Here is a 17526-nt window from a genome sequence, read left to right on the forward strand (position 1 = left end):
ACCATTTATCAAGGCCCGAAAGCCATTCAGGGATAAGGGTTATTATGTGTACAGTAATCAATGAGATAGTATTGTAGTAATCATTAGTATTGGGGTTTTTGATAGAGTGTCTTACTTAAGGGGGCGGTTTGTCAGGAGTTTGTTTATGTTGGACTTGAAGACGTCCAAGTTGTAGTCAGGTGGGAAACAGGCAAGCGGCAGAGAGTTCCACTGGCGTGCAGTTCTAAGAAAGAAGCTTTGCTCATGGAATCTACGTTTGGATTTAGGCACAGATAAAGAGTGGGGAAAATTATTGACAGTAGTTTCAGCCAGATGGGTGTTTCTCGTGAAAGATTGGCGAGGGGGGACGACGGATTGGAGCTCAGACGAGCACTTGCCATGGAAATAGCGATAAAACAAAGACAGGCTTGCAACGTCTCTTCTGTGGGAGAGAGGTTGCAGGGAAGAGAAAATGGCATCCCCCACTAAACCACGAAGTCTATTTTGTACTCTGTCAAGGCAGGATAGGCTGTTTTTAGCAGCTCCTGCCCAGATGTGGCAGCAGTACTCCATCCTTGGACGTACTTGGCTTTTATAAAGATAGAGAATTTCCTTATTAAAGAACCCGAAATTTGATTACTTTTTCAGATCTATTATCATATTGTTAGAATAAACTTTATTTCATAGAGGATGTTCTGATGATGTATATGTTCAGATAAAGATACTCTGCAAATTATGAGGATGAAAGGAGAGAGAGAGTGTGTGTGTCTCACTATTACGTTGATTAAATATATAAATTACTTGTCATTTAATTTTGTTTTCATCCTGGGAAATGAGCATGCATTTATTTTTAATTAATTTCTTCAGTAAACAAGACTGCAATACAAAAATGAAACAAACACGTGTTGTTATGCATTAAAAATCGTTCTGCAGATATGTCAACAAGAATACTCTGCAAATTATGGTGCCACGAACACCTTTACAAGATGTTCTGGTGATGTATTTGTTCAGGTAAAGTTTGTGATTAGTATGTATTGGATCCAAATATGGAAGGTGATAATGGCCAAGTGATTAACGACACAGACTTGTTTCTCTAGAATTTATTTATCAAGGAAAACCGATGCCAAGAATAAAACCAACTGATTCATATGAAATGAATGACTGTATTCAATTCATTTTAACAGGGGAATTAACTCTAACTTTAACTTAAAAATAATTGCTATTATTCATTGTCTGTCTTGGAGGTGACACTAGATAAGTGGCTAATGACATGGACTGACAACCAGGGTGTGACAAGTTCGAATCCAGTTTGTTTCATAGAAACATTTTCACTTAAGATGTTGGCAACTGTTCAAGAGGAGTTAGGATATGTCATCAAAACCAAGCAACATCATGAATGTTGGATGCAGTAAAGAATAACATTTCAATCATGTAAAGAAATAAAAACAAAACAAAAACAAATAGGAATCAATAAAATCTCTTTTTTTTCTTATCCTATAAAATAAAGTCAGTCGGATTTTTAAAGTCAAACCCAAATCTCTGTGTCTCTCTCTGTCCCCCCCCTCTCTCTCTCATATATATATATATAAAGAAAGTCAGCCTCGGCAAATGTGTCTTAAAATCTCTCCATTTCTTCATTCTACGCACAATTTATCTTTCTTTTAATATTTTGAACTCACTCTTTTTTCCTTGTACCCATTTGGTAATTATTTCACGGGATTTTGCCTTTTGGGTGACATCGAAATATCTTCCAGATTTTTACTTCTGGATACTGAACTTTCACCAACTTTTCTTGGATTTTACCGTTATTGGATATTCTACTCTTCACCAGACCATCCATTCACGTGAAATCATTTTTCTCCCCGCTCCCATTCCCTCTGCTTCACTATGTTTTAACTTTTACCAAGTAAGCCCTACATGTAGTTTCATTGAATACTTTGCAAGCAAAATCCGATTCTGCATTTTGCTAATTCCTACCCTCTGATGAGAAAGAAAGTATTTATTTTGAGATTCCGCAGATTAAGGACAATCCACTTCATTTGTGTCTCCTTTTTGAAAATTGAATATGCTTTTAACTCTTCTTAAAGTGTTTTTTAACATGTTTTATTAACTACTTGTTCATATATATATATATATATATATATATATATATATAAGTGATCTTGTCTGTCTGTTTGAGGAATGGTCTCTACCAAACTCCTCTGTTATTTTGTGGTCTACAAACTTGAAACTTGGTATATGTTCAAGAAGAGTTAGAATATATCATCAAAGCCAATCAACATCTAAAAAAAGAAACAAACACAAATAAGTCCAGATGAATAACTCCACATCTCCATCGTCCAATAAATTTGTGTTTTCATATGGGCTCAAGAAAGTAAAATTTGTAGGGTTAGTACACGCACGCGAATAAAGCTTTTGTAGTATTAGTTCACATCTCCTCCTTCCCAGGTTTCTTTCAGCCCTTTTTTTTTTTTTTTAATTTTTTTATTTTTTATTTTTATTTTTTATTATAGTCCATCAGTGATTTCAATGCTCCTGGAACCCTTTTCAAGGCAAGAGCCGTAGGCAGGTTGGGAACGGGTGGTGAAACTGTTTTCTGCAGGGTTCATAGTAGGAGTCTCAATAATAGGGGTGCACTGCGTTTCCGTGAGTGATCCCTTCAGCTAGCCTCGTTTCAGATCGTGACTGGATTGAAATTCCTGAAAATTATCCATCAGTGGCTGACAGGCGACTAAATATTTGATAAGAATGGTTGATTGGCATGCATTGACGCAAGAAAGGTCAGTTGATCAATGAAGTTCTGCCTGAACCAATGTTTTTCTAGAAAGGATTCTAGCTGCAAAGATATTCATCAAGCCAATGCCAACAATAAAATCTTCTAATTCATATGTAAAAATGAATAAGACTTATTAAGTCATTGTATATATCACATTGATTTATAACTTGTATTTTTCCTTTTAAATCAGAAAATTAATAAGGATACCATCTACTATGCAAACCTTAACTAATCAACACATGCACTGCAATCTATTATCATACTGCTAGAATAAACCTTATTTCATAGCTCCTATATTAAACATATATTCTAAACATATATATCACTAGCGGGGGGTACTCGGCGTTGCTCGGGTGTTTAGGGTGTGTATGTAGGAGAGGGTGACACTGTTTTAATATTATAAAAAAATCACGATGCTAAAAAAAATTGGAAAACACAAAACAAAGCAAAACAGCGAACAAACGTTAAAAAAAAAAGAGAATAAAAAGTTTAGGTAGAAAGACAGGCTCGAACCCGAAGCATCGAGGCTAAGGCGGAAAAGAAATGCCCGACATGTTACCTCTACGCCAAAGAGACATACACTTGATAACGGATAAAATTAAACCTTTAAAAACACTTGCAGGTGGCTGAAACTAACGTCAACGTTTTCTAGGTCAAACATGACGTCATTGTCGTAGTAGCAGGATGAGAGAAAATGAAGGAACGATTTTTTCGGCACCCCTCCCTGTACAAAACTGATGATGTTTGTCGGATGAAGGTTGGAGCTTTAAAATGATACCTATCTGGTGAAAATCCGTGGCCCGTGTCAAAAGTTTTTGGCAGACATACACACATACTCACACGCACACACATTTTGCCTTGTATATATATATATAGATAGATTAGAATAAAAAAAGCTAAGACCAAGTACGGTTAACACATTTAATTAAAGTTGACATTTATAAAAGACTAGCATGGAGACCCCACATTGTCCGGGATTGAATAATGATCAACGAATTTCACGATCCCATATTTTTATTGTCACTGAAATCAGTGAAATCATCCATTCTTTTCTATCTGTCGATCAATCGACTGCCTGCTCTATTTTGGGACCCATCATGGAACACTGGGAGGATATCAGTGAAACCAATGGCAACAATAGAATCTTCAGATTCATAAGATGAATAAATGAAACTTTTGTTAGCCCCCCTCACCACCACAAAAAAAAAAAACTGTATAAATAACATTCATTTATAATTTTTCTTTTGAATAATGAACGAGATTTTTGTTAAGCCTCCCCCCACCCACACACAAAAAAATGTATATATCACATTTATTTATAACTTGTATTTTTCCTTTTAAATCAGAAAATTAATAAGGATACCATCTACTATGCAAACCTTAACTAATCAACACATAGACTACAATCTATTATCATACTGTTAGAATAAACTTTATTTCATAGCTCCTATATTAAACATATATTCTAAACATATATATCATTAGAATAAAAAAGCTAAGCCCAAGTACAGTTAACACATTTATAAGGTTCGTTAAACGTAATACCTCTAATCTTTTTTACTAAAAAAAAAAATTGAATAGCTACGAAAACGGAAGTGGTACCATTAAAATGAGCAACCATTATGTTCGCCAATTTTTTTTTTTTTTTTTTTTTTTACATAGATACTACTGTTTTCAATGCATTTTTGCCAGCGATCGGGTGATGACTGTGCAGGGACGTCTGGAATGTATTTTCTCACTCACATTTTTCGTCACTCTAAAATTGATGACCCCATCTTCCAACTGTGCTGACATGAACTGCATCAACTTCGTAAACATTCAACAGGCACTGGTGAATGTTGATCGGTTCAATTTTTTCTGCATGGAAGAATTCAATGGCACATCTCTGCTTTTTGACGCACGGCCATGACAGGGGTTCGTTCTTAAGAGTCTCACACCATCAATATCTGCAACAGAGAGATGAAACTATCAGGCCATGGATGCATAAGTTCAGCCACCATAACAATGCTATTTGCAATCCCCTCTGATCCATTCAGGCGGAATAAAAGTCGGATGCATTACTTTTGGAACGTGCCATGTACAATATAGAAACAATTTCACTTGAGATGTTGGCAACTGTTCAAGAGTATTTTATCATCATCAACGATTACACGCAATGGTATGTTGGGCAGCAACAAATCCCTTCCACCTCCGTCTATCCTGAGCCAGCCTAGCCAGTGAACCCCAACAATGCTGCATAGCTTTCCTCTCCCTTTCCACCGTTCTTCTCCAAGTTGCTCTCGGCCTTCCTCTCTTCCTTTTTCCATCTGGGGTTAAGGTCCTCTCTCATTCTGTTGGAAACGTCCTCTCGGCTTTGGCCACCAGCATTCATACAAGTTATATATATATATATATATATATATATATATATATATATATATATATATCTTCTTAACTTTGTGCTGCATAAAAGCTTATATATATATATATATGTTGGGAAGCAAACAAACTCCCTCAATCTCCGCCTATCCTGAGCCAGCCTAGCCAGTGAACCTCAAGAATCCTGCATAGCTTTCCTTTCCCTTTCCACCGGCCTTCCAGTGTAGTGCTGTTCTTAATTGTGGGTCTTTCCGGAGAACATGCCCAATCCATCTCCATCTCCGTTTTCTGATGATTAGGCCAATATCTTCTCGATGGCATCTCCTTAGTAGGTCTTCATTGAAGATCTTCTCAGGCCAGAATATCCTCAGTATTCGTTGAAGGCAGATGGTGTGGAAGGATCAAAGCTTGATGAAATCTGCTTCTATCACTCTCCAGCATTCCGATCCATACAGGAGTGTTGATACTACGCAATTCTACATGCATTACATGAGACAATAAAAAATTAGTTCTTACGCTACTTTTAAGGGACATCTTGGTAATCCTAGATATTCTTCATGCTGTTGGAGCCTCGATGGTAATAAATTCTTAATATTTTATCAGACACAATCAAGGGGGAAAAAAAAACTTAGAACCAGGATCAGTTCCCTACAATACTAAAGCTGAATCAATTAAAGTTTCTTTCTTTAAGGTATTTTTCCTAGACCCTTTAATTAGTATGCACGAGTATTCATTGTTTTGCAGATTGTTAACGTCATCCTCATAATTTTTGGTGTTGTTTCACCACGTTTCAGCCAACTCATCCTCTGGCATTCTTCTTCTTAAGGATGAGGATAACAGTCCGCAAAAACAATGAATAAACAAATCATGAAACCACGTATAAAAATAATAGAATGCATGTGGTCAAGATGAGTCAAATAAATTTCATTAACAGAAGAGTTTTATGTCCCCTTATTAAATTTAAAACCAATAACATATGTTATTGAATTTAAAACCAGTAATATATAATGTTATTAAATTTAAAACCAGTAATATATAATGCTATTAAATTTAACACCAATAATATATAATGCTATTAAATTTAAAACCAATAATATATAATGCTATTAAATTTAAAACCAATAATATATAATGTTATTAAATTTAAAACCAATAATATATAATGATATTAAATTTAAAACCAATAATATATAATGATATTAAATTTAAAACCAATAATATATAATGCTATTAAATTTAAAACCAATAATATATAATGCTATTAAATTTAAAACCAAGAATATATAATGCTATTAAATTTAAAACCAAGAATATATAATGCTATTAAATTTAAAACCAATAATATATAATGTTATTAAATTTAAAACCAATAATATATAATGTTATTAAATTTTAAACCAATAATATATAATGTTATTAAATTTTAAACCAATAATATATAATGCTATTAAATTTAAAACCAATAATATATAATGCTATTAAATTTAAAACCAATAATATATAATGTTATTAAATTTAAAACCAATAATATATAATGTTATTAAATTTAAAACCAATATATAATGCTATTAAATTTAAAACCAATATATAATGCTATTAAATTTAAAACCAATAATATATAATGTTATTAAATTTAAAACCAATAATATATAATGTTATTAAATTTAAAACCAATAATATATAATGTTATTAAATTTTAAACCAATAATATATAATGTTATTAAATTTTAAACCAATAATATATAATGTTATTAAATTTAAAACCAATAATATATAATGTTATTAAATTTAAAACCAATAATATATAATGTTATTAAATTTTAAACCAATAATATATAATGTTATTAAATTTAAAACCAATAATATATAATGCTATTAAATTTAAAACCAATAATATATAATGTTATTAAATTTAAAACCAATAATATATAAGGATATTAAATTTAAAACCAATAATATATAATGCTATTAAATTTAAAACCAATAATATATAATGCTATTAAATTTAAAACCAATAATATATAATGTTATTAAATTTAAAACCAATAATATATAATGTTATTAAATTTTAAACCAATATATAATGCTATTAAATTTAAAACCAATAATATATAATGCTATTAAATTTAAAACCAATAATATATAATGTTATTAAATTTAAAACCAATAATATATAATGTTATTAAATTTAAAACCAATAATATATAATGCTATTAAATTTAAAACCAATAATATATAATGTTATTAAATTTAAAACCAATAATATATAATGCTATTAAATTTAAAACCAATAATATATAATGCTATTAAATTTAAAACCAATAATATATAATGCTATTAAATTTAAAACCAATAATATATAATGTTATTAAATTTAAAACCAATAATATATAATGTTATTAAATTTAAAACCAATAATATATAATGTTATTAAATTTAAAACCAATATATAATGCTATTAAATTTAAAACCAATAATATATAATGTTATTAAATTTAAAACCAATAATATATAATGTTATTAAATTTAAAACCAATAATATATAATGCTATTAAATTTAAAACCAATAATATATAATGCTATTAAATTTAAAACCAATAATATATAATGATATTAAATTTAAAACCAATAATATATAATGCTATTAAATTTAAAACCAATAATATATAATGCTATTAAATTTAAAACCAATAATATATAATGTTATTAAATTTAAAACCAATAATATATAATGTTATTAAATTTAAAATCAATAATATATAATGATATTAAACCTATTAAAGTCTATAATCCTGAGTTCAGTTTTGATCAAAATACATTGCATGATTTGGATTTTAGAAAATGTCTAAATTTTAAAGCTTAAGCTTAAGGTAGCTTTAGAAGAAATTAGAATTCATGCAAACTTACTGAATTTTTGTCTACTCTAATATATAAAAGGCTATATGTCTGTCTGTCTCCATATTTTCAAACTATCTCTTCTGAAATTAAAAGTTGCAGAGCATCGATAGGAACCTCAAATGATTGATTTTTTTTATGTACCGCTCTTTTATGGGTCTTTAAATAGTCTTTAAGGGGTCAAAAATGGATCAAAATTTAAAAAATACATTTTTACATTCATCTTAGTTTATTTTTAATTTTTAATCAGTTCATATGCATGTCACGTTGGTACAGTGGTAACGTCACCAGCTTTGAATGCTACAGTTTTGCTTTCGGTTTCAATTCTAGTTGATGGCACCCAATTTTTTTTTTTTATTTTAAAATCACGATTCAATAATAATATATACAAAATCTGGACAAATTAAAATATCGTATTTAAGCGTATTTTAAGACCGGGCAAAACTGCCCCCCCCCTCCAATAATTACTAAAAATGCAAATTTGACGTATTGGAATTGTCAAATATGAGGCTTGTGCTCCTAAAATCCCTTTAAAATACCCCAAATAAACTGAAATTTATAATATTTTGCTCATTCCTTCCTTACTTAGTCTGTACGTTACACTTTGAAAAGGCCAAATACAATTTTTGAAAGCCAAACTGCGTAAAAGAGTCCAAACTCACAAAATTTGATATTAAAAATGCTAATCTGGCAATCCTGATCAAGAATATGAGCGTGACCTTCTTTAGACCTAGCCTGATTTTTGAATATCATTATACTGATATACAATCATTGTTGTACTGGTGTGAGAAAGGAACTCATACTAATTTCGATATGCATCGGTTCTTCACCAAAGAAAAAAGTAAGTGAAACGTTATGTAAAAAAAAACAAAAAACAAAAAAAAAAAAAAAACAAGAAAAAAAAAACATTCCAAAGAAACAGAGCAAATAAAATGAACATTGTCTATTAAGGGGTGCTAGACTGAAGGAATAAATTAAAGGTTGTCTCTAACAATGTGATTTTATTATTTGTATTGAACTATGTAGCACAATATTACTTTCTGAGTATGTATAAGTATTTATTAATTTATCTCATTTGGGTCAGTTCTTTATTTAAAATACAATAGACATTATTTTTATAGAAATGTTAATAAACTCATATTTGCTGTGTGTTACTAATTTTACTGCCCCCCCCCAAAAAAAATTAAAAAAACTTAATTTTTGCATTATCCAGAAAAATATCATCTTTATCAAAACATATTTCTTGAATAAATATATTTCTCATTCCATAGAACTTCCACGAGTTCTGCTAGTTATTTTTCCAATAATAATAATAATAATAACAATTATGAGTTTTGTCTCCCCTCCCCCCAAAAAAAGAAACCCTTCTTTTTTATAACTCATTTTATCCGTTTTTTTGATGAAATAAAAAACAATCCCTTCATCATAACGGTCATAACTGAAATTGGAAATTGCAAACCAGTATTAATCAAAAAAAGAAAAAAAAAAGAAAAAAAAAAGAAAAAAAAAAAAACTGGTTCAAGCCCAGAGTTCAAGCTAAGTAAAAAGCAAAAATAAAGAAAAATCTTTAAGATGTACGTAAAGGGGTATAATAACATCATATTCTTTTGATTGTTTTGACTCTCGAGTATATATCCGACCCAGTTAGACAGTTAATCAACTGAGAACAAATCACTCTATAGAAAAGCATATAAGATATCAACGGATACTGTGACAATACGTCCCGGTTGAAAAATCCCAAAAGGGAATTTATCCTCGAAACGTATCGTAAAATAAAAAATGATGTATGTGCCGGCTGTAAAATTATCACAACCAAGTAGCACTTACCCAGGTTCAGGATAGTACTTCCGACGTGGAATTTCCTTATAAGATTCACGGTTGATGAAATATCAGGCAATGAATAACGGAACAACACGGATGTATATATATTATACGCACGTCATTTATTGTGCATTAAAAATTCTATAATCAAGACAAAATATTAGAAGAAAATAATAATAAGAAAACATACAGACAGTGTCCAACGGGGCAAAAGTGGGGGGGGGGGGCAACACTAAAGAAAACTGTTCAGCCCAGCAAGTCGACATTTGTGAGATAAGGGGGGAGGGAGGGGAATATTGAATAGTACTTAACTGTCAGGGTGAGCATTCAACCGATGATTAGGTATCTGACAAAATTCAATGTTCTGATGTTATAATGTGAGGCAGTCTCATTTTGCTGACGCGCAAGTCGATATCCTTCGAAGTTCGCTTGTCCACTTGTCTTCCCTCCTATTTCTTTCTTGCTTGTTTCTCAACCATCGACGTTCAGGTCTCCTTCCCATATCTCGAACCAAGGTAATTTTGTAGTTCTGATAAATTCCCTTTTCAGCTCCAGGGATAACGTTCATGTTGGCTGGTGTCTGTCGCATTTTTTTTATCGACATTCATTCGACGATGTGATCAGCTCCATTCCTTTTTTTAAACCGCTTTTTTTTCCGTGCACGCCACTCCCGCCAAAATGTGTTTTTCTTTTCCTCCTCCTTTTTTATCCGCACGCTGCTCCATTTGGGGTGGAGGTGGGATTTCTAGGTGGTTTCTCCTCGTGACCTTGGCGCGTGTTTTTGACGAATCACTCGGTGGGAAGGGGGGAATGGCGATGGGGTGTCTAACTCGCTTCCTTTTATGGGTAGACGCGTGGATATTTGGTTATCACAGGTCTCGGTAGCAATGAGGTGGTGTGGGGGTGTCTAGCCGATAGATATTCAAAATGAATTTAAAAAGAGAGAGAGGGGGGGGATGGTCACTTCTGCATTATGCCCTTTTTTCCTGTGACAATACACATTCGAGAGTCAAAACAATGAAAAGAATATGCTGTTGTCCTAGCCCTAGTAATCATCACAGAACGGAAATGTCATATTCCAAAACCTATGTAAAATGATCAAGTAGGGTTTTCTTTTTTAAACTAAGAAAATAAAATTTTATGATACAAGAATGTTGTGTCCTGATCCGTCATATTTGATAAGTAAAGGAAGAGACAACTTAATTCGAACTACTTGCATCAAAATAAGTCTTGTAATGGCTACGATTTATTTATTACTAATTTATTAATTTGTTATCTATAATTATGTACTTTATAACGTCTCTGCGATCAGGTAGATATGCAGCAGCAAATTGGAACAAAATATCAATCATTCTGCATCGGTAACTTAACATATTTTATTTATTCAATTTTTTTTTAATCCTTTGAGATGAGGTTTCATAATTTGTGTATTCATTTTTTTTTTTTTTTTGCAGACTGTTATTCTCATTTTTATAGTTATTGTTGTTTCTCCATGTTTCGGCCAACTCATCCCCTGGCCTTCTTCACGTGGTTAACTGCAAAGGGATAGAAATGCTGGTAATTGTATCCCCAGTAATTACTGCCTTCCATAGTTGTTGTTGTCTCACCACGTTTTGGCAAATTAATCGTCTGGCCTGCTTTGGGTAGGATTGAAACCGCTATCTTCAGACAATGTGCACGTGGACTGTAGAGACTCAACATCTCTATCCACTGCGCCAAATTTTAGTTCCAAATATTTCGAGTAGCGAATTTTACCAAACCATTTAGTAAGATAATAATTTTCAAAGTGAGAAAACTAAGGCCTGAATCCATTTTTACCTGTAGCCTGTCTCATTGTCAGATATCCGAGTAAAATGGCACATCGCTAGAAACAGACAATTCTTGACTTTAAATCAAAATTTATCTGTTTGCTTCCATCTTGCCAAACATCACTTGCTCTAAAAATGGTGGAGTGTGGGTTTATTGCCTGTTGTGCTCCCACCAGTGAGGAAATGGCTATTTTTGTGTCTGTTCTTGAGTGCTCCTTTTTTTTTTTTTTGTGGAGCTTTCTTTCTATTGAGCCAGTTGCCAGAAAGAGAGAGCAGCGTTTTAAAAGAACTCATATACCCCCCCCATTCTATTTTTGTGAACTCTGCCTCCTGTGAAATGCCGGGTGGCCTTGCTAGTTAAATCAGAATAAGCATAAAATTTCTGCTGTTTTAATTTTTACAGTCAACATAAATGAAACTAACTGCGAATAAAAATAATAATAAAAAAAAAAAAAAGGTTATAGTCAAGATTTTCTGGTCTTTTTGACTTCTTGCTTCTGCCCTGCAGACAGGATGATGGTGACAAGCAAGATATGGTCCTTTTTTATTAGTGATTATCTAGCTGAGATAACGTGAAAGACCCCCCCTCCTTTCCTGATGTTAAGAATGGCTTTCTCGTCCTCTTGCCCATATTTACATTATCCAACAACAGAAACCGGAAGTCAAAAATAGCAGAAAATCTTGACTATAACCAAAAAAGAAAAAGAAAGAAAAAAAAAACTCAAACTGAATGAATAAAAAATTTTTTTTTAAATTTTCAATAAGTAATTTTCGCAGAATAAGATTTTGAAAAATTCAAAAATCCAGATTAGCATAATTTGGAGATATCCTATAAAATGTCTTGCCACTAGAAATAGGCATTCCAAACTTTGAATCCAAATGTATCTGTTCACTTCCAGGAAACCATCTTGTTAAACATTATCTCTGTAGCATAGGTAAATGCATGAGAAGTGACATTACTGGTGGGGGTGAGGGGGGGGGCTATAAAAAACGAGAAAGACAAAGACCTGGGAAAAGAGGATGTAACGCTTGAAATCTCGGAAGAGACGTGGAGAACGTTCTACATTACGTCGGTGACGTCATGGCTGTAACAATGTAGAAATAAATGTCGTTGTACAAACCAAAAAGCGAGTTGGAGTTATTTCCTGTTGTTTTGTCCATTTTGCGACCGAGGCCGTAACGTGTGTACAAGTGTACAACGTTACACCTCCTCCTCTTCGAAAAAAAAGGAAAAGAAAAAAAGGAAAAGAAAAAAAGGAAAAGAAAAAAGGAAAAGAAAAAAGGAAAAGAAAAAAAAGGACAAGAACAGCTAGTAATTGATAACTGCCGATTCCAAGTTGGACACTATTATGCCTTTCCATCCCACCCGTAAATAGAAATCATTTATGAGTCAGTGAAAAGATGTATCCAGAGCTAATAGATAAGCAGGGCAGGAGAAGACGCATCTGCAAAGAGCAGATAAAGGTTTCTTCCCGCCGAGAGTTTCATAGGTGTTTCGTTGCTGCAATAGACGATAAATAATTTTTAAAAGAGTGCCGACATGATTATAACTCGGTAAAACCAAATTGACTGTTTTTCACAGAAACACAAGAAGTTTATGTATTCCATTATTTCACTAAAGGAGAAAGAGATAAGAGAATGACTCCTGTTTATTCATTGTTTGCTATCTAAGATTCAGGAGGTGGTCAAGTGGTTAATGACACGAACTGACGATCTGGGTGTTCCAAGTTCAAATCCAGTTCGTTTCACAAAACCATTTTTACTAAGGATGTTTAATTATTTCACGGGGATAGCATGTTCTTATTCCATCAGCCATGACTGGATAGAAGTCCTAAATCATTCGCAACTGTGTTTTTCAGTCGCTCATACTGAGAAATGAACCTTCAACCTTCAGTCTGCAAGGACCCATTGCGCAGAAAAATCAATTGTAAAAAGTAATATTTTCCTCAAGGTTGAAGGTTCAGCTCTCAGTGCGAATTACTTAGAACCTCTATCCAGTCATGGCTGATGGAACGAGAGCATGCTACCCCCGTGAAATAAATAAAGGATTCCATTTGAATTCCATCCAAATTTCTGAGTTTGAAAATATACGCCTGAAGAAGGTCGGAGGTTACATTGACCGAAACGTTGTGAAAATGACTCACAAGATGAGAACAGTAGTCCGCAGAATCCAAATAATATAAACACCATCAAGTTGCGTCATAATCATCTATTTCTTGCGATAAAAATAAGTGGAATTTGTGATTGGAGGGGGGGGTAGTTTTTGTTTTATAACAATGAAATTATCATCTATGCATACGTATCATTTCAGTAATTACTGCCTTCCATAGTTGTTGCCTCATCACGTTTTGGCCAACTAATTCTCTGGCCGACTTAGATAGAATTGAAACCGCTATCTTCAGACAATACTAGGAATCATAGGAAGCAGGGAATAGATCAGACAATTCTAAAGAACAGATGCTATAATATTATTTTTATGGAAAAGACTGTGGCAAGGAAACAGTGGTTTCATGCTGGCAAGAACCGTTTGATTTGGAAGCAAGGATTGTAGCTATGCAAAGTAGGTACTGTTGGCAGTTCAGAATAGCTGAAAAAAAAAGGTGAGACTTTCACTCAAAGATCAGTTCGAGTTTAGACTTCATATCGTCCACGGGGGTTTTGAACAGGTGTCGATTTATCTTGTTTTTTGGACTGTTGTCAGTGAAGAGAAGAACTACTGCTACTACTAATACTAAAAGCAACCATCTTTGTTGTTGGCGAAGGAAAAAAAGTAAGATGAGTACTACTGCTGATATTAAGAGCAAACGTCTTCCCTATTGTTGGGGAAGAGAAGGAAGAACTACTGCTACTACGAATACTAAAAGCAATCATATCTGTTGTTGGTGAGGATAAGAATAAACAACTATTACTACTAATACTAAAAACAACCATCTTTGTTGGTGGTGAAGGTGAAAAAGTAGAATGACTGCTGCTGATGATATTAAGAGCAAACGTCTTCCCTATTGTTGGTGAAGAGAAGAAAAGGAAGAAAATTTGGCTTCTTGCATGAATACAAAGCTGGCAGTCATTGTGTTCTTTGAACTCTAGATAATTTACGTGACTGAAATAGGAATTACCCAGACACATCTTTCACTACCTTCATTACCTGCTAGTTTTTAGATGAGCCAAGCCTGAAAGAGACCACACCACCAGCGATCAATTCGCTGAACTCCAAACAGGCTACTCTTCAAGAGTCCAATAGGGAAGGAAATGGTTATAAGTCTTGTCTTAACAAATTGCAAAATTTTGAAATTTAGTGTGGGATGTTCTCTTCTCCCTACACCATTTCCACAACAGATGTTCGACTGAGTTTCAATCCCTGGTTCTTCCCTGTAAAGGAAAGTTGAAAGTGGACTACTTCCCGTCAGATTACATGGTTATCTTCAAATCCAGCATTAATAAATTCTTGTCATAAATTGCTCCATAAGTAATGAAACAAAGCTCATACCATTGATCTACGCCAGTACTTTATAGTGTTCCTCATCTTTTTGATGGGAATCATTAATCCTTATCCTTTAGTGGCTCTTGGCCTTGATGAGTGGTCACTCAGTCGTAAAAATAAAATCTTATTGAACATATTCATAGATATAAAAAGAGTTATTTTGATTTTATGGAAGTCACTTCAGACAAGGCATGAAGCCGATTGATGGTAGGAACTACTAATAATGAAATAATAAAAAAAAGGTAGAATCACTTCAAGACAAGCCAAACCTGAAAGAGACACCAACGTCAGCATTCAAGCTTCTAGATTCCAAACAGGGTAACCAAATAGCTCATTAGGGGAGGAAAGGATTATAAGGCTGACTAACAAAAAGTGGTTATAGTCAGCTAATACATTTACTAACTTCCAGCATAGCGCTACCGGAAGCGGTGACAAGGCAAATCAGTTCCTTCACTTTTATTGTTCTTCAATATTTCTATTGTGAAGTCACTTATTGAAATAAAACAGAAGAAAAAGACATTATTGAAAAATATACAATAAAAATGAACAAAATTATACAGATAAAAATAATACAAATAGTTTTTATTTGCACTTTTAATAACAAAATTAAAGAAATAAGTTTTTATTTTATTTAAATTTTTTATAAGAAATATGTTTATGAAATTATAAAAATAAATAAGTTTAAAAAATTTTTTTAAATAAAAGTTTTTATTTGAATTTATATAATAAAAATATGTTTATGAAAGTATAAAAATAAAATCATTGAAATCAAAATAACAAATGAAATTACTGAAATGAAAATAACTTCATTAATTAAATAATTCATTAATTCAAAAGATTTAAAGAAGCGTTTTCAATAATTCTTTAAAAAAAAATAATTTCAATAATTCTTAATTAAAATAAGACTGAAAAAAAAACTTTTCAATGCTTATCAAATAAAAAAAGAAAGAAAAATCGAAAAAAGGTAATAAAAAAAATATATTACATGCACAGGGAGATGTAAGTGTGAGAGAAAAAAAAAAAACGAAAGAACTGATTTGCCTTGTCACTACTTCCGGCAGCGATATGCCGGAAATTAGGAAGTACATTAACTGACTATAACTAAAAAAAAGTCTACTGATTGAGTGGCTGGCCGGAAACGTTCCTTTTTTTTTTTTTTTTTTTTTTTTTTACTATGCTAAATTTTTTTTAATCTTTGAAAAAAGCAGCAGGAGCAACATACCGTTTTCTTCTATTGTTTAATAAGTACTGAAGGTAGAAATCCTTTTTATCGTTGAGGCAGCAGTAGGAGCAAGACGCCATCCTTATGGTAATAATAATCTTCTTCAGGTATCAGGTTGTTATTGCAGACATCGATGATCATGGCTCTCCTTTGTATTCGGTCTTTATGATGAGATTTATAGTCCTGTTTGGAGTAACCCTGTTGAGACTGTCAGTGAACTTTTGTTCATTGTCTTCCTCTGCTATTTTTTCCTAACATCAAGCTCTTTTTTCCATCCGGGCACATTAAATGGCCGAAGAATTTTAACTGTCTGGCATAGACGGTATTGAATAGTGATCTGCTGTACTCTGCCTTACGCATAACTTCCTTTCTGTCCATCAGATTTGTAGAAAACCATAAGCTATATCTCCGCTGCTTCCAAACGACTTTCAGCCACCTTCCTTACTGTCCAACATTTGTAACCGTAAAGAAGAATTGAGCATATTATTAACAATAATAGAAAATTGAACCCCCCCCCCCAAAAAAAAAAAAACTCACCAACTTCTTACCAGTAAGAGCAAGACACCGTTCCTATGTTTACAGTAATAGAAAGTTATAAAAAAACAAAAACAAAAAAACTCACCTAAATTTCTTTTTTCTTCCCATTCTTCTAAGAGTTCTGTCACTGTGAAAGCAAACACCGACGTCCGGTGTTTTTTATCAATATTCTGTCAAAGAAAAAAAAAATCATAAATTAATAATCATTAATGTTAATTTAGGTATTGAAAAATAAAAAAAAAAAAAAAGAGGAAAAGAATCAAAGAACTTCCGTCTTAACTTAAGAGAAGAAAAAGCTTATTTGTATTATTTGGAATCTTCAGGCTACTGTTCTCATCTCGAGTGTCATTTTCACGTTTCAGTCAATGTAACCTTCGATCTTCTTCAAGTGTATCTTGTTGAACTCAGGAACGTTTCTGTCAAACTCAGAAATCTGCATAGAATTTTCAAACAGAACCTTTTATTTAATCCATGGAGGTAGCATGTCCTTGTCCAGTCAGCCAACAGGATATAATGATTCTTAACAAGGAGGCACTAAGTACAATACGGCACAATCACACTGACACACCGGTTCTCGCCAGATCACCGAAGTTAAGTAATATTGACCTGGCCAGTAGCAGATGGGTGACCATTTTGGAAGGCAAGGTGC

General features: G+C 32.7%; 1 protein-coding gene across 1 annotated transcript in view; it reads right to left on the reverse strand.

Annotated features, from left to right (window-relative positions):
* Positions 1–17526, reverse strand: part of LOC145287800 (diphosphoinositol polyphosphate phosphohydrolase 1-like) — a 567419-nt gene that overhangs the window by 56438 nt on the left and 493455 nt on the right. The window contains exon 3 of the mRNA XM_080135643.1: positions 16963–17047. Within this exon, the coding sequence (XP_079991769.1) occupies positions 16963–17047 (85 nt within the window). The remainder of the gene's footprint in view (positions 1–16962; positions 17048–17526) is intronic.

Source organism: Euprymna scolopes, chromosome 11 (assembly GCF_053919585.1).
Source record: "Euprymna scolopes isolate OS-2025 chromosome 11, ASM5391958v1, whole genome shotgun sequence".
In the NCBI taxonomy this organism is placed as follows: domain Eukaryota; kingdom Metazoa; phylum Mollusca; class Cephalopoda; order Sepiida; family Sepiolidae; genus Euprymna; species Euprymna scolopes.